This window comes from Sciurus vulgaris (assembly GCF_902686455.1).
Source record: "Sciurus vulgaris genome assembly, chromosome: 18".
NCBI lineage: Eukaryota > Metazoa > Chordata > Mammalia > Rodentia > Sciuridae > Sciurus > Sciurus vulgaris.
In genome coordinates this window covers 28038541-28057089 of record NC_136479.1, presented here as the reverse complement: position 1 = coordinate 28057089, position 18549 = coordinate 28038541, and the positions used below count along the sequence as shown (strand labels likewise).

The following is an 18549-nucleotide window of genomic DNA, read 5'->3' as shown; positions in this document are numbered from 1 at the left end:
CGCAGGTGGTACCTGTCTGCCACCTGGGATGGCTGGGAAACTGACCTGAGGTGGACAACTGACACACGTACAGTCAGGCAGGGGGTGAGAAAAAGTTATCTATCCTGACAGACCTCATCTTAGGGGGCCTGTGGTCCTGGTCCTTTCTAGACAGAAAGACTCTAACCTCCAAATCCGACCTCGAGGGGTAACGTGAGTCTCCCTGTGGCTCTGAGGGCACAAGAAGAAGTCCCCTCCAGCTGGGCGTGGTGGCACAAGCCTGTAATACCAGAGGTTCAGGAGGCTGAGACAGGAGGATCGAGAGTTCAAAGCCAGCCTCAGCAACTGCGAAGCGCTAAGCAACTCAATTGCTCCCTGTCTCTAAATAAAATATGAAATAGGGCTAGGGAGGGGGCTCAGAGGTCCAGTGGCCCTGTGTTCAATCCCCAGTAATGACACCGCCCCCCCAAAAAAGAAAAAGACAGTCCCCTCCCCTCCAGAGAAGTGGGGGGCAGTACTAGACCACAAAGGTATTCCTGGGGCCACTGGTGTTGTTCTCCTGCCTCTGCCCAGATGCCGTCCTGGGTCCAAAGCCAGGTAACCCAAGGTGACTTGGGGTAACATACCCCATGCTCCAACACAAAGCAAGGCCTGACGTCTTAGGAAAGAAGGTGCTCCGTGAGCCTTGCTTGCGAATTGTCACCTTAGAGGGGTGCCACATTCTGCAGTCAGAACATATTCCCACATCACCTCCTTTTCAATGGGAGCCCAGGCTGGAACAACATGGGTTCACACAGTGGGGACAGTGGTGGCAGCAGCCAGCAGGTCAGTCTGGAATCCCAAGAGTTGCCATCTCAGGAACAATTTCCCTGGGAAATGCAGGTCCCTGGAGGCAGCCCCAGGAGCCTGTGCCAGCTTCCCATGGGCCCAGAACACCATTTCCTCTGTGCAGCTCCTGCCCACGGCCAGCAGGTGCCACCTGCTCCACTCACTGCATCATCCCTGGGCTTGCCTGTCGCAGAAGGCAGGAATCCAGAGGAACAGGGCCATTTGGCCGCATTCCAGAAACCGGTGTTTGTTCTGAACAGACAGTACCCAGCTCAGAGCAGACGTGGTTCTGTGGCTGCTGGGCACAGGCTCGAGTCTGTGCACAGAGATGCCATTATGAACCATGGTCAGGATCTCAGGGTGGCCTACAAAACTCGTTTATGCCGAATGCAGTGGCACACACCTGTAATCTCAGCTACTCAAGAGGCTGAGGCAAGAGGATCACAAGTTCAAGGCCAGGCTGAGTAACACAGGAAGACCCTGTCCTGAAATCTAACAAAAAGGGCTCAGTGGCACAGTACTCTCCCAGCATATGCGAGGAGGCCCTGGTTTCAACCCCTGGTACCTCAGAAGCAAACAAAAGCCATTTATCCCCGTCCCACCTCCCACATGCACAAATGGCCCTGTTCCTAGAAAGGACATTCCGCCATATGGACCAGTCCCAGACCCCAAAGGCTCTTGTGACCACTGTGGCATTGCTGCATCTGAGGCCCAGTGGCCCCGTGAGGCAGGAATCACTCTGGCTACACACACAGCAGCTGTGCAGTCGGGCAGGTTCCTTAACTCTCTGGGCCTTACTTTTCACATCTGTGAAGTGGGAACAAGCTATATTCAGGCTGCTGAGGATCCTGAAGGGGTCGTTACCTGCAAGCACGTGAAAAGCACCGGCAGCTGTCACATGAGCTCACAGGTACAGTCCCAGCACAGCGGCTGCTCCCCCTGGGGAATGTGTCCCCCTCATGTGCCTCCTCAGTAGCCTTTGCTGTTTCTTCCCCTTCTGACCAGTTCTCACCAGGGGGCCCCCATCCTGGTTGAGTCTGTGAGTTCAAGCCCCATGGCCACTGCGACCTCTGTGCTGAGGACCCTACAGCAACTGCTTAGGACCAGACTGCACCCCGGGCTTGGGCTGGCAGGCTGGCCTGGAGGCCACTGTCAGGAAGCGCTCTGGAAGCAGGCTGGGGAGAACCTGCCACTTCTCATTCTCTGCCTTTCAGGGCTCTGGCTCTTGAACAACTTTACTTTTGCTGGTTTCTGCTTGTCTCAAACACTCCCTGATAATGACCAAACAGCGTGGCTGAGTCCAGGTAGAAAGAGCACAGGGCTTCATGGGTCGGCAGAAGGCAAATACTCATGGCAAACAAGACCCAGAAGTTCCGAGGCTGCCACGTCGGAACTCAAAAGCTCGCTAGGGTACCCTGAATTCAGGAACTGCTCGACACCTAATCACAAGCAGCACTCAGGGTAGCAGGGCAGCAGCTCTGTGGGGTTTCATCTGCTGGACATATTCTGCCATCTATCTGCAGCTTCAATCCCCGCGTGGCACACGCTGACCACGGGGGCCAGGGCTCCTTCAGGAAGGCCAAGGCCATGATGTTCAGACACGGAGATACAAGGGGGTAGGCTACGGACAGAGATGAAGCAGTAAGAAAACAGGGTAGGAGGCCTGGTGGCTGCAGGAGCAGAGGCCGGGGAGGAGGGCATCCACCTCTTGGAAGCCCAAAAGGCCTGCAGGCAGGAGGCGGTGGAGGGGGCGACTGCTGTGGGGGCAGTCACACATGCGTTCTCCCTGAATGAAAAAGGGGGTACCCACACTTACATTCACGTTGTCTCTAAGCCATGGGAGCCTGAAACCTGGCAACCTAGTTCCCGGAGTCAGCACACCTGGAATTGCAGTCCCCAAACGTGAATACCAGCCACTCCCCAGATCCGGTCCAGGCGCATGCCAAGCTGAGGATTGAGCTGAAATGCAGGCTGTATGGACTTTCTGAGCACCCTGCACTGCTGTTTGGAAGGCCCAGGTCGGAACCTGGGTTCTCAACTCAAAAGGATGCAGAGGACAATGCAAGGGCGGTGTACAGCCTGGCTGAGCGGTTCTGGAAGGCTAAGGACATGAGCAGGATGGCGCCTGCTGGTTTCCACTCATTGTCACACAGAAGCCATGAGGGGAGAGCAGAGGTTTACGATGGACACACTTGTGTCCCCTCTGAAGAATAAGGTCAAGCTCTGGCTTTAGACTGGTGGGTAAGACACTCAGCTCAGTATCTCTGCCTGAGCTATGCTAGGGGACCAGAGACGGGACCAACCTCAAGGGACTACTGTGGTAACAATCAGCGTGGTGCCTGGTCCTCGGCAAAGATAGTAAGTGCACACTGTTCTAGGGACAGCGACACACGTGCTGAGATGGCTTTACAGCCCCAATGTTGCAACACCTGCCCACCCCAGCAGCTAAAGACTCGCAGAGGGACCCTCTGATTTACTTACACCCTTCCCCTCCTGCCCTGGCCTGAGTCCCTCAAACAGCTAGATTCACTGCCTTTACATTTTGGGTGATTCTTAAAAATCGGACCTGCTGAGATTTTCAAATATGTCTTAAGTTAACAAATTCTTATCCTTTAGGTACCAGGATGTAGAACACAAACTACAACTAACAACAAATTGAAGGAAAAAAAAAGCAACAAGAAAATAAATAAATAAATAAATAAATACCAGGATGTCCCAGGATGCCCTTCACTCCACAGATCGCTCAGTGTGGACCCCTGCAGTGTGGCTCCAGAAGCACCCGTGGGCCCAACAAGGGCCTCGGGGGGAGCCTTTGAGACCTGTGGCTTCTACCTCCCACGCTCCTGAACTGGGCCTGCCACTCTACCCCAGGCCTCCACGCCCAGGAGACTGTCCTGCTTCTGAGGTGACCTTTACTGTCTCCATCCTGTCCCCTCTCGTCTAAGAAGGGGCTGGGGCAGGTCTGCACACCTATGCGCACCTTCTTGCCAGCAGGCCCCTCTCCCCTGGCTGATGTCCTTTAGCACCTCCCCTGCACGCCGCCCTCTCCTGCTCAGCTTCTCCCACCTCTCTGCAGGGTCCTGGCTGCTCTAAATTCTGGGGAATTTCAAGTCTCTGGGGCTTCTACAAGTGCTGCCAACCGTGCCAGAAGCCCTGGCCCCACAGGCCCTAGCTAACCACTGTACATCCTCCAAGCATCACAAAGTTGGGCAGAAAACGTCAGGTATAAATCCTGGTTCCCTAACTTAGAGATTCAAGTGGATGAGGACAATCACAGCCACCCAGCAGGACAGCCGTGAGGATCGGACAAGATGGTACACGAGGCAGCCCACGTGGAGCCACCACCCAAACTACCACAAGGATCACAACCGCGACCCTAAGCTCAGGTACCTCTGCCCCAGCACCCATGGGGCTCTGCCAGACTGCCACTGCACCCTGCTCCATGTCTACCGAGGTCCACCAGCAAGCTCTGAGCCCAGGGCGCAGCCCGCATAGGAGCCTCTGAGGCTGCTCTGGGCAGGCTGGCTGCAGGCCTGCCATCGGGCCACCAGTTTCCTCTCACCAGCCTCTAAGGCCTCCAAAAACCCAGAAGAGGCCACAGAGGCACCAAGGGCCCCTCACCTGAGGTCCTTCAGCCGCCTGCAGTGCTTCAGCATGTCTGACAAGGCAGGCATGTAGACCACCTTCCCCATCATGCCCAGGTTGGCCAGTGAGAGGGACTGGAGCTGCTGGCACTGCAGGCCAATGCTGACCAGCCCAGAGCCTGTCAGGATGCCAGGCAGCTGGGCCAGTGTCAGATGCCGCAGGAAGGCCAATTGGCCGATGGCAGCCACTTCTGAGTCCCCGACGTTCTGCGCCCGGCTACAGGGCGGGAGGGAGTTGCGGATGGCAGGCTCATTGCGTGGCATGGCCGAGGAAAAGTTGGACCCGATCAGCTCGAGGTGCTCCAGGAAGGGCAGGTTCTTCAGCAGAGACCAGAACACGGAGGAAGGCTGGGGGGCCGTCTGGCCCAAGAAGGGGCTGGGGCAGGTCTGCACACCTATGCGCACCTTCTTGCCAAAGCCACGGGGCACGGCACGCATCACAGGCTGGACAGGCACACGGTCAGCCCAGGCAGCCGCATCAGCAACAGAGCAGACAGGCAGGGACAGGGAGCGCAGGTGGCGCAGCCGGGCCAGGAGCTGACAGAGGTGCCCACCTGGGCCCTCGGCGCTGTGGTGGTGGGCGGCCGAGAGGTTCAGGTGCCTCAGGTTGCAGCAGGCTGCCACCAGCGTCTCCAGGATACTGCTGTCGATAGCATCCTCTGCCTTGCGCAGCAGGGAATCAGGAGACAGGCAGTGCACGCAGCCACTGAGGTTCAAGCTGGCCAGGCTGCGGAGGTCCTTCCCGCCATTGATGACCCGCTGGATCAAGTGGCCACCAGACAGTGTGCAGCGGCTGAAGCTAAAGTAAAAGGGATTGTTGAACTTCATGTGCTGGAGGAGTGAGGAGCCATTCAGCCAGGACTTGGGCAGCTGCAGGGCATCCAGGGCCACATTGCGGGCCATGGAGTCCAGGAGGTTCTTGGTGGCCCCACTCTCGGCGAAGCTGCCTGGGACAGAGATGAGAAAGGCATGCAGGTTCTCGGGTGTGCGGTCGCTGAGCACTGCCAGATACAGCCGCACCACCTCCTGGTTGATGTAGCCCGGGGCCAGGCGCGCATAGAAGACGCGCAGGTTTTGGTAGTGGGGCACGTTGCTCTGGCCCACCATGAGCTGGCCTGAGAGGACAGCGCCCTCGCGTGTGCGGTCCAGGATCTCAAAGTAGAGAAGCAGCTTCTGGAGACTGGCGCAACAGGGAACCACGCCATAGGAGGGCGTGAACAGCGTCTGCTTGAGTTCCCGCACGCGGCTCAGCGTGGCCTTGCACTCGCTGCTCAGCTGGCTGGCATCAAATCCCGGGCTCACGTCAATGGCCAGCGAGCGCAGGTGCTGCAGAGCCGAGAGCACCTTGGAGAGGCGCAGGGAGGTCAGGTGGCAGCCCGAGAGGTTCACTTTCACCAGGCCACGGCAGCGGGCCACGTGCTCGATGGTGGAACCCGACAGCCAATAGCAGCCGGCCATGTTCAGCTGCTGGATCTCCCGGCCAATCTCCTTCACCAGCTGCTTCACCTTGTCCTCACTGGCCTGCAGGACAGAGATGGGCAGGAGAGGAAGGAAAGGGGCTGAAGGCACCCAGGTGCCTCCTTGGCCCCCCAGTGCACACACCCCGTCAAGGAGCCATGGGGTCTGGTAGAAGCCCTCTGCTTCAGATTGGAAGGGAAGTTGCCTGCCCCTCCCCTCCCACTCACCTGCCACAAGCCAGCAGTCAGGAGACCCCAGCTTCATGGGAATGGAAAGTGGTACAGCCACTGTAGAAAGCACTTTGCTAAAAGCTGAACATAGAATTACCATGACTGAGCACCTGCACTCCTAGCTATACACCCGAGCAGCAGGGAAACCAACAGTGAACTGTGAACCACAACAGCAGACACAAGGAAAAAATCCCAATGTCTACCAATAAAGGAATGATACACAAGGTGTGGTCTAGCCACACAATGGAATATTACTCAGCCATAAAAAGGAACGAAGTTCTCATACAAGCTACAATGTGGATGAACCTTAAGGACACGCTGAGAAGCCAGACACAAAAGCTCAACTCCTATGATTCCATTTATGTGAAATAACTAGAATAGGCAAATTCAGAAACAGAAAGTAGACTAAAGGTTATCAGGCTAAGAAAGGGGGGAGGGCAGAATGTTATTATGTAATAGTTTCAAAGTTTCTGTTCACATTGATGAAAAATTCTGGAGGTGGTGATACTGAGGGTTGTACAGGCTGTAAGTGTCCTTGATGCCACTGGACTGTATTCTTAAAAATGATTCAAAACAGGGCTGGGGATATGGCTCAGTTGGTAGAGTGCTTGCCTTGCAAGCACAAGGCCCTGGGTTCAATCCCCAGTACTCCCAGTACTGCAAAAAAAAAAAAAAAAAAAAAAAAAAAAGATTCAAAACATCTAGAATCTCAGTCACTCTAGGGGCAAGAGGATCCCAGGCCTAGGCAGCTTGGTGAAACCACTTCAAAATAAATGGGCTAGAAGGGTGTACCTCAGTGGTGGAGCACTTGCCTGCCATATGCCAGGCCTTGGGTTCAATCCCCAGCACCACAAAAATAAGATAAAATAAGTTCAAATAAACCTGCACAGGAGTCTAAGATGGGAGGATCACTTGAGACCAGGAGTTTGAGACCAGTCTGGGCACAAAGCAAGGCCCCATTGACAAAATAAAAAGGGAAGGGATTAAAATGGTAGATTTTATGGATAGTAAATCACAACTTTTAAAATAATCAAAATGACAAATTTTACATTTTGTTTTGAGAGGCAGATGAATTGCTATGTTGCCCAGGCTGGGCTCAAGTGATCCCCCTGACTCAGCCTTCCAAACAGCTGGGACTACAGCTATGTGCCACTGCACAAAGCTATGTTATATATATTTTGCCACAACCTAACAACACACAAAAAAAAAAAAAAAAATTAAACTGCAGACTTTAAATAAATGGATTATATGGTAAAATTGTATCTCAAACTGTTTAAAAAAAAAGAAAAAGCAGGGAGCCAGGTATGGTGGCATATACCTACAATCCCAGCAACTTGGGAGGCTGAGGCAGAAGGACTGCAAGTTCAAAGTCAGCTTCGGTAACTTTGCAAGGCCCTAAGCAAATTAGTGAGACCCTATCTCAAAATAAAAAAGAAAAGGGTTGGGGATATAGCTCAGTGGCAAAGCACCCCTGGATTCAATTTTCAGTACGTGCCCCCCAAAAAAAGTAGAGCGACTGTTGGGCATGCACAAACTCGAGGTTCCATCCTGCCAAAAAAAAAAAAGCAGGTGTCCCAGCTGTGGCGGCCTCCCTCTGCCGTAGTGTGGGACCGCCTGGGTGTGGCGGTCTCTGCGACCCTGCACAACAACAGAGGCAGCCCGCTTCCCCCTCCTTCGCTCCACATCTCCGCTTCACAACCTGGCCTGGACTGGCTCAGGTGAACCCACACTCAGCGGGGGAGCTCAGGAACTGCAACTCCCTTACACTGCTGAGGGTGTCACAGAGCCACCCTGTACCTCCAGAGAGCTGCATGTTCAACTTCGCAAGGGACTTTCCAACACCACCCTGGCACCTCGCAGGCTCATCCCCAGGTCCCTATGGGAAGGCAGGTCTCATACCTCCTCCTGCACTGAGGGCAGCTTCCCTACCAGAACCATGTCCACACATACATGCACCCTCCTCCCCTGTAGCTACCACCCACATTTTTCTGCCCTTATTCTGTCACTTAATGCATGCTGGAGACTGCTCTATCTGAGATGTGGAATTCCCAACTACACAGGGCCTGCCAGCACCCCAAGACCAGTACCTCGCCTGTTTCCATTCTCCTACCCAATGCCCACCTCACCTGATAATCCTTCTGCAGCAACACGGTGTGGACAAGGCTCTTATCAAGACACAGGGCTGCAAGCTTCCGGCAGGTACGACGGACATTCAGAACCAGGTCTGTGCTGGGGACGTGGCTCAGGATGTGCAGCAGGATCTCATCAGAAAACCCCAGCAGGTGGGCACCACCTGCCACATCGGCCGCTGCTGGGGGTGCATCATCATCATTGGACACATCCTAAAAATAAAGACACCAAATTTTCACAGGATCCCCAAAGATGGCTGTCAGCCTGGCCTTCTGAGGTAGGGAGAGAGGTCCAAAGAAGCCCACCACAGTTCATGGGAAAGGAGGTGCTTTAACCAAATACCTATGCAAAGAAGTAATGATATTCTTTAAAAACCTCTTTTGGATCTGCAAACCAGGATAAAAGATTAGAAAGAAGTTCACTGTGTTTAAGAGATTTTTTCCACTAATGGCTTCCTCTGGTCAACTCTCAAGTGTTTTATACTCACGGATGTGACCAGTTGCCTAGATCCACTGATGAAAGCTACTATCCCTGGTCTCTGATGTCGGGCTCTGCCCTTACAAACCTTAGGCCATAAGAACTCTGTCGAAAAGATTGCAGAGAACACTAAGTGTCTAAATCTCACAGGGGGTCGTGGTGGCCACAGGAGACGCTGCATATCATATCCCCGGAACATCTGACGCAGGGCTTGTACGAGCATGATCACTAGTACACAAACATAGAGGAACCACTGAAAAAGAAACACACAAGTCCAAGAAAGAGCCCTACTAGATGAATCATGCTTTTATTTTTATTTATTTTTAAATTTTGAGATGAGGTCTTACTATGTTGTCCAGACTGGTACCAAACTCCTAGGCTGAAGAGATCCTCCTGCCTCAGCCTTCCAAGTAGGCGGGACAACAGGTGCACATCCCTGAACCTGGCTAAACTAATAACATCTTAAGATGTTAGTCAGTAATAAACAATAGAGAGGGCCCAACTTATCTCCATTTTTCAAACTTTCTGGTTAGAAACTCATCTTGGTATCTCCAAAAAGCATCCACACATTTCATTTTGCTTTGCTATAAATACCTGGCCAACTACAAGGTGTTCTTCCCTAATGTGGGCCTGTGACCCAAATGCTCAAGGCCTTTTAGACTTGTACAACCAGCCAGCATCTAAGGCCACGGCACCCTGAAAACGCCCAATCTTGTCTGATTTGTACAACTAAGAGGGGGTTGAGCCTCTGCTACTGTGACAGGAAATTCCCAAACCAAGGACAAAGGAGTGCCTGGCTACATAAGGGGAGTACGTGGGAGGAAGTCCTTCTCCTCCAACACTGAAGGCCCCTATCCCTGATGACACTCCCAGCACAGCGCCCACCGCCATCACTTCTGCCTTTTCCAGGAATTGTGTCTACAGACCTTTGTCTGCTTCCTGTACACATCTACATGGAGGGAAGCTTTGAGCTTGTGAAAGACCTGCTGCCGCCATGGCAACTGTGAAGCCCGCTGGAGGAGGAGCTGGTCTTTCCTCCGAAGTAACTGCACCATCCCTCCCCTTGCAACCCGGCCCTCCCCAGGTCCCAAAGGTGCCCCAGAGTGTCTCCCAAAGACGAGTCCCCCATCCTCTGGAAAGGGAAGCCACAACGGGTACCAAAAGCCACAACTGGTACAGAAGGGCACTGACCACAAAGGTCAGGAGTTCAAGGACTCATCAAGGCAGCATCATGCCTTCTGCCTTCCCTCATTAGGAAGCAGCAGCAGACTGACATGCCCTCCCCTGGGCCCCACCTTCCTGTCTCCACTGTGACAAGGGAGATGGTGGCCATCAATTCAAGCCTACTGCTGCACCAGGTTGTGTTCTGGGCCTGCTGTTTCCCACCACAAGCGATTTTCCCTGAGCACAGTATTTCCTGGAGACCAGTCATACGGATCACACAGGCACCTCCTAAAAATCAGATTCCCTACTGGGGGGGTAACTCAAGTGGTAGAGGGTTTGCCTGGCACATACAAGTTCTGGGTTCTATCCCAGCACAGCAAAAAGGGGAAAAAAAGGATCAGATTCCCAGATCAGCACCCTGAAGCAAGGACAATCCCTACCAGGCAAACAAAACTCCTGAGAGGGCCAGAGCTGAAGAGGGAGGGGCTGTGAGATCATAAGACTCCTGACCTGATACCCAATTTACAGACTTATTCAAGAGAATGCCACAGTGAGTTCTCATGGGGAAGGTGAGAACAAATCTCAAAATCCTCAGCACTGAGGATGTAGCTTAGAGCAGAGTACTAGACCACCTAGGGGTCTGATCCCTAGCATGGTTTAAAAAGATAACTTCTGTAAGTTAAGCACCCTGCACTCAGGCAAGGAAGCTCAGGAGAGGCAAGACACCAAGGCTATGCACCTGGGTAGAGGGGTGGGCTGCCACGGTTCTTAACTGTGAAATGAAACACGGTCAGAATACTCTGCCCACCTCCACACACAGCCAGATAAACCTGCACTTGCCTCCATCTGTGTCTCAGGATAAGTGTGCTGAGCTACGGGAAACTGAGGCAGATCCATCCTCCACCTTGAAACACTCAGGTAGCTAGGACAAAGTCAAAGGACAGGAAATACCTCTGAGAGCAGAACTGCCCTTTCCCCACCAGCATAAAAGGTCTTGGGAACTAGGCAAAGTGTTGCAAACCTGGGATTCTTCCTACTCTTAATTCTAGCCACTTGGGAGATTGAGGCAGGAGGATCACAAGTTCAAGGCAGCCTAGGCAATTTAGCAAGACCCTGTCTCAAAATAAAAAAATAAATTAAAAAAAAAAAAAAAAGAAAGAAAGAAAAAAGAAAAAGGCCAAGCCAGGCACTAATTTCTGGAGTCTACTGAACCTTTAATCCAGGAGTGAGAAGCTGGTCTTGGAACATGCCTTCATCAAGTCCAGGTGCTCTGTATCAGGTAGAACCAGACAAACACAAGTTGAAAGTGGTTTACAGTCTACTCACTGAACTTTATTTTGGTCCTGGGGATGGAACCTGGGGCACTACACCAGTAAGCTACAACCCAGTCCCTTTTAATTTTTTATTTTGAAGCAGGGTCTCACTAAGTTACTGAAAGTCTAACTAAATTGCTGAGGCTGGCCTGCAATTTGTAATGGCTTCTCCACTACACCAGGAACCACTCCTGAACAGGGATTTTGTTGTTTAGACAGGGTCTCGCTATGTTGCCCAGGGCAGCCTCAAGTGATCCTCCCACCTTGGGCTCCTGAGTCTTGGGACTGCAGGCATGCACCTCCACACCAGTCCATCTTGAACAGGGATCTTTCTTTCTTTCTTTTTTGGTGCTGGGGGTTGAACCAGACACATTTTACTACTAAGCTACATCCCCAGACCTTTTTATTTTTTATTTTAAGACAGGGTCTCAATAAGCTTGTTAGGGCATGACTAAATTGCTGAGGCTAGCCTCAAACTTGCGATTCTCCTGCCTTAGCCTCCCAAGTCACTGGGATTACAGGTGTGCACCATCACGCCCCGCTGAATGGGAATTTTTTAATGCCCAGGAGAAAGAGGCACAGAACCAGATAGGGCAAAGGACCACCTGCTTCAGAATCATTTGAAGTACTACTAAAGGCAGAGTCACTCCTGTCTGCCCTCCTCACCATCTTAACATTCCCCACCAACATCATGCTCCACTTCCTGCTTGGCCTCATTTTTTTATTTTTTATTTATTTTTATTTTTTGTACTAGGGATTGCATCTAGAGGCACTTTACCCCAGTTCTTTTTACTTTTTTGAGACAGTTTCACTAAGTTGCTGAGGCTGGCCTCAAATTTGGAATCCTCCTGCCTCAATCTCCCAAACTGCTGAGATTGCAGGCGTGCACCACCACGAATGGCTTTAAATTTACTTTTGGCAGCAAGGTTGGAATCTATGTGACTCAGAAGTATGATGACACACCAAACCTGGCTAAAACTTGGAGAAGTTAAAAAAAGGACCCACATGGCCGGGCATGGTGGCACACGCCTGTAATCCTGGCAGCTCAGGAGGCTGAGGCAGGAGAATTGCAAATTCCAGGCCAGCCTCAGCAAGTTAGCAAAGCCCTAAGCAACTTAAGTGAGACCCTGTTTCAAAATAAAACATAAAAAGGACTGGGGATGTGGCTCAGAGCTAAAGAGCCCCTGGATTCAATCCCCAGTGCCAAAAACAAAACCAAAAGAGGACCCAAGAAGAAATCTCCTAGCTGAGGAGGCAACTCCAGTGTGCCCATTGGACACACTGATTCTAAACTCCAGAGGAGCGTACTTGACCATCTGATTCCAGAGCTTTTGCTTTCATCTCTAGTTCCATAGAGTCTTCTTTGCTAGACCCTGTGTTGCCTTGAGGCAAAAATGGGGCCACGAGTTAAGAACCACCTTTAGGTCCCCACAGCCTCACTCTTCTACATCCGTCTTCCAGTTGCTAGAGAGGTTCTAAGGCTAGAATTACGGTGCTAGCTAGTAACATGACCTTTAATTAGTAGTTTCTCTTTTATTCTTCAGAATTTCTACTGTATCGAAAAAAAAAAAAAATTGAAGCCAGGTATGGTGGTGCTCACTGGTAGTCCCAGTTACTTGGGAGGCTGAGGTAGGAGGATCCCTTGAGTCCAAGAGTTTGAGAAAAACTGGGCAACAAAGGGAGACCCCCATCTCAAAAAAGGAAAAGAAAATTGATGAGCATTGTACAGCTGGATCAGAAACATAAAATGCTGGTGTTACAGTTTAGCAATTATAATGGGTGCTTCTTGGGTACTAAAATTATGTTGTTTCAAAGTAATTAAAATTAACATAAAGAAAAAACATCAGAGCTCTATTTCTTGGAAACTGGAATAGTTTTGGGCAATGCATACAAAGAAAGGTACTAGGAATTGAACCCTGGGGTGCTTTAACTCAGCTACACCCCCAGCCCTTTTTATTTATTTTGAAATAGAGTCTCACTTAATTGCTGGTGCTGGCCTCAAACTTGCAATACTTGTACCTCAGCTTCCCAAGTCACTGGGATCACAAACATGCTCACCTAGCAGGCAACTGCATTTTAAAGGGCTTTCAAAGTCAGACACTCCATTCTAGAATCATATAGTGGGGGTGGTTACACAGCCTTGTGAATACAGATTTTAAGGTTGGGAGGCTCAGATTTGGTTTCCTTTGTTATTTCCACAATCCCACAGTGCTGAGGACTCGAACCCAGGCCTGAGGCGTGTGAGTCAGGCACTCTACCACATGGGCTATATGGCCTGCACAAATTCACCAAATTGTACACTTTAAAGAAGTGGATTTTGTGTATGTGAATTAAATATCAATAAATAATTTGACCGTCCCCTCAAAAAAGGGACCTTGATCTCTATAGTCTGGGCAAAACCAGCCTCCTCTCTCCTCCCAAGAAATACCAAAGATACCTCACAAAGCAGCCTCATTGGTCAGTAAGTCCCGTGCTTCAAGAGCAGTGGGGGTCTTTGAGACAGCACTTCATAAGACCAAGGTATCAGATCCCCCAAGCACACAACAGCTAACTCCGATCTGCTAATACAGCAGGATACCCCAGAACTCTTCAGGGAGCTGAAGTTTCCTGGCCTTTCAATCGACAGTCTGCAACTGGGTCACACACACCCTTCCCCATCAATCAAGGAGGCAGAGGGGCACTTCTGGCCAAATTCACTTCAAATAAACAGGCGCTATCAGCAAACCCCAGACATCTTCCACCTACCCAGCCCCCATGCACAGTTATCTTCCACTCCTTTGATTGCTTGAACTCAAACAAGCTTCTAAGACTTAGAAATGCACCCACCACTCTGAGTTTTCGAAGACGACAGATATAAACCCAGGTACACATGTAGATAAAAAGCAGCTACTAATCAGCTCCAGAGCCCTGTTTTGCCCTTGTCTGCAGAGAACACCCTGCACCACATCACAGAACGCGCTGGGCTCTCCCATCGGACCCAGATTTGGAGCGTTTGCAGAAGAAATTCCAGGATAAGACCTAAATCCCCAGTGAACTGGCTTTTCCTCCGTCACCCTCCACCAAGTCATACGCTCTAGAGAAGGGGCTCCAGGGAGAAGGGGGCTGGACTGCAACTGAATAGAAACAGAAAAGAGGGTAGGAAGTGGGCACGGAGGGGCAACGTCCAGAGCTGCGAGGGTCGAACAGGGAGGGGCCTGAGGCAAGGGCCTGGAAACTAAGGGGGCGAATGGAGGGGAGCCACTCTGCCGATCAGGAATGTGGGACTGGGAACCGGATGGGAAACAGAAGCGGGAATTGACAACCTGTGTCTTCGGAGGCAGGACAGGGGCCTGAGAGGAGAGAGAGATGGGGCGAGGAGGGGCCCAGGAGCAGGGGGAAGGGTCGGGGAGAAAGGTCGGAGGGAGGGGTCAGTTGGGATGGGAAGGACTAAGGGCGGCCGAGGCCGCCAAGGCAGAAGTAGAGCAGAGAGATACGCGGGTCATACCTCTCCGGGGCTGGCCATGTCGCCGGGGGCCCGTGTCGCGGCCGCCGGAGCCGCAGCCCCGAGGCCTCCCGCCTGCCGGGCCAAGGATGCTGGAAGCCGGCGCGTCCGCGGCTCAAGAGACCCCGGCAAGGGGCGGGGCTGACGGCCACTTCCGGCGCCTGCAACACGCACTTCCGCTCGCCTACAGCGGCCCTCGCGCCGCCATTTTGGGTGTGGCGCCTCGGGAGGCACAGTCAGCTTGCGGAGGTGCCGGGAGGTACCCAGTTGCCTCCGCTACTTTCTGAGCGTGTTTATCAAACCCTCTGCCCTCCGCACGTTCTCTTCCAGCCACCGCAGCCTCTTTCTACCGACCCAGCACGCCCCCCACCACCAGGCCTTTGCATCGGCAGTTCGCACTGCCCGCCCTGTTCATAAGGCACCTGTCTCCCATCTGAAAGATCGCATGGTTTGCTCCCCACCCTCACACGCGCACGCCTAAACTCGCCCCATCCAGTGTTACGTTTCTTTGTAGCTCTTGGCACCATCTGATCTACTGTATCTTTTTTTTGGTTTTGTTTTCTTTTTGCCCCCACATCCCGCCATAAATGGTAAGCAAGAATGGGATTCCTAGAACTAACCCTGGCTTGTAGTAGGCACCGAGTAAAACTTGCTGTGTAAATGAATGTGTGGACATATGCTTTTATCCTTAGTGTCTGCATTTAAAATAGTTTATTACTAAGACTACAGGGGATAAGTTCATGCTTTGGAGTCAGGCGGGGTGTGAATGAGTACAGTGGTTTTGTAGGGCTGCCCTAATTTATCCACTGTATTTCTGGAAGCCACATGTTCGAAATGACATTGGTACAGGGTTGTGCTCCCTCGGAGGGCTCTAGGAAAGAAATCTTCCTAGCTTTTCCTGGCTAAATCCTTGGAGTCTTGCCTTACATCAGCATCAGCCGTCTTCACCTGGCCAACTCCCCACCGTGTGTTCCTGTGTGTCCTCTCATGAGGTCATATTGGATTCAAGAACCCGCCTTGAACTGGTCAGTGCCGTAATCTCAGATATCTGAAAGGATGAGGCAGAACAGGAGAAGAGCAAGTTCCATGCCAGCCAGTGCAACTTAGTGAAATCTGTCTCAAAATTAAAAAAAAAAAAAAAAAAAAAAAAAAAAAAATTAAGAAGGGTTGGGTTTGGGTGCGGTCACTCATGCATGTAATCTCAGAGACTAAGAACAGTGAGGTAGAAGAATTGAAAGTTTGAGGGTAACATTGGCAATTGATCCAGACCTTGTCACAAAAAAAAAAAAAAAAAAAAAAGGCTAAGGATATAGCTTAGTGGTTTAGTGTTAAAGCACCTGCCTACCATGGACAAGGCCCATGTTTCAGTCCTCACTATCCGCTGCCCCCCGCCCCCCGGAAAAAAAAAAAAAACACCCAGTTTAGTCCACAGTTAAGTACAACTTCAGACACTAAAAAGAAAAAATGGGTGTTAGGTGCAGTGGTGCACACCTGTAGTCCCAGCTACTATGGTTGTTAAGACAGGAGGGTTACTTGAAGCCCGCCGAAGAACATTGAAGACTAGGTCTCTTAAAAAGTGTGTTAATGGCTGGGTACAGTGGCACATGCCTATAATCTCAGTAACTCAGGAAGCTGAGGCAGGAGGATCTCAAGTTTGAGGCCAGCCTCAGCCTCAGCAACTTAGCGAGGACCTAACTAACCAAAACCCTATCTCAAAATAAAAAATAAAAAGGACTGGGGATGTGACTCAGTGGTTAAGCATCCCTGAGTTCTATCCCTGGTACCAAAAAGCATGTTAATGAGACTTCCCATTGTATACTATTGGAGCCTAATTCTGGCCCACCCTTCCCTCAGCCCTCCTGAACCCATCGTCCTTCTCCTCTCTCCACCCTTTCACTTTCCTGGTCCTGTGATGGTGAAAGCTTGAAGTTCTTGCCCAGCCACTGCATATGCCGAGTTCTCCTCTGGGAATGATGCCTTATTCCTGGATGGTGCTTCTCCAGTCATAACTCAGATGTAGTCTTAGTAGTCTTCCATGGAATTTTCTTTCCCAGCCTCCTGGACCCATTCCATCTGAAATTACATACGCTTTTCACCATAGTCCCTCAATAGAGTAGTGGGGGACAGTAGCTGGCCCTCAGGGATGTTGGCCAAACCTGTGATTAATTAAATGAGATACTGCTTCTAAGTGTCCATGGCAGAGGAGCAAGTCCATCGAGGGTGTGGGGACAGGTTTGAGGACACTGCTTCATAGCATCCCCAAGAGATCATGGGAGAGCAGGGTCTGGCTGGCCTCCGTGTAAATAGAACTCAGAGCCCAGGGCTGAGCACTGGGCCATGGAGTTCAATGAGAACCCAAGAAGAGGCTAGAAATGAAGCAGGAGGCCTCTGATAGTCTGCACCCCCTTTCCGTTCCTTTAGAAGTGGAGACTGGAGAAAAGCATCACTTTTCTAATACAGATGACAGCAGCATGGCTTGGGGGGTGTAGCTTAGTGGCCCAGCACTTGCCTGGCATGCATGAGGCCTTGGATTCCATCCCCAGCACCTGCAAAAAACAAATAAATAAATACAAATGACAGCAGCCCACATTCCCAGCTGCTATTTGTAACTGGCATTTTCTGTTGCAATGGCACTGGAAATGTCACCAATCCCCAGTCCCGTCACCCCCATCTTGCAGAGGAGAATGTGGACTGATATGGGTAGCAAAGCTGGGATCTGAGCCCTCCAGTTCAGCAACCTCAGCTGTTGCAGGAGGAGAGAACCTCAAGGAGTTGGGAGTCTGTGGCCAGGGATAGAGTCTGGGGTCAGGGCCTGCTGGAAGAGCCACTGCACCTCCCCATGAGTGGCTCTTCCTGTGCCAGACACAGGGTGCCACCAAAGTAGCCCCCATCATCCCCATCTTTGGAGAGTGTCCACAGGAGGAATTTTTTTGCCCTTCTTTCTTTTTTTTTTTTTCCTTTGCAATACTGGGGATTGAACCTTGGGGCACTCTACCTCTGAGCTACATCCCCAGCCCTTTTTATTTTTTATGTTGAGACAGGTAGCCAACTGGCTGAGGTTGAACTGACACTTGGGATCCTCCTGCCTCAGCCTCCCAAATCACTGGGCTTGCAGAAGCCATTTTGGTGTTTTTCTTTTTTTCTTTTCTTTCTTTTTTTTTTTTTTTTTTTTTTTTTTTTTTGTGATGCTGGGGATGAACCCAAGGCCTTGTGCTGGAGAGACAAGCACTCTACCAACTGAGCTACATCCCCAGCCTTGAAATGCATATTATTTTTTAAAATGCACATTATTAAGTGAAAGAAGCCAGTTTGAGAAGGCTACATGCTTTGTGATTCCAACTATAGAACATTTTGGAAAAGGCAAAACTATTGTGAACACCCACAAATCCATGGGCCAGGAGAATAGCTGAGTTACAAAGCACCTAGCATGCATTTGGCCCTGGGTGTTATCCCCAGTACCAAAGAATCAGCAGTTGCCAGAGGATAGCGAAAATGCATCGGTGGAGCACTGCGGATTTTTAGAACAATGAAACCTCTCCTACTCCGTGTGATACCATCATGGTAAACTCATGTTATTAAGCCAAGCACAGGGATGCACACCTGTGATCCCAGCAGTGTGGGAGGCTAAGGCAGGAGGATCTCGAGTTCAAAGGCAGTCTCAACAACTTAGTAAGATCCTAAGCAATTTAGTGAGAACCTCTCTCAAGGTGAAAAATAAAAAGAGCTTGGGATGTGGCTCAGAGGCTGAATACCCCTGGGTTCAATCTCTGGTACTGAAAATAAATAAGTAAATACACACACACATATATATATACATGCATGCATGCGTGCAAACCTATTGGATG

General features: G+C 51.0%; 1 protein-coding gene across 3 annotated transcripts in view; it reads right to left on the bottom strand.

Annotated features, from left to right (window-relative positions):
* FBXL18 (F-box and leucine rich repeat protein 18) overlaps positions 1–15597 on the bottom strand; it is a 38794-nt gene extending 23197 nt beyond the window's left edge. For 2 of the 3 annotated variants that reach the window (XM_079120061.1, XM_079120062.1), the window contains exons 1-3: positions 14708–15597; positions 8266–8481; positions 4429–5972 (exon numbers count right to left, since the gene is read on the bottom strand). In XM_079120061.1, the coding sequence (XP_078976187.1) occupies positions 4429–5972; positions 8266–8481; positions 14708–14725 (1778 nt within the window). In that variant the 5' untranslated portion in view covers positions 14726–15597. Of the gene's footprint in view, positions 1–4428; positions 5973–6136; positions 6221–8265; positions 8482–14707 lie in introns of those variants that run through there. The other variant, XM_079120063.1, reaches the window with a different exon arrangement.
* Positions 15598–18549: the final 2952 nt, after the last annotated feature.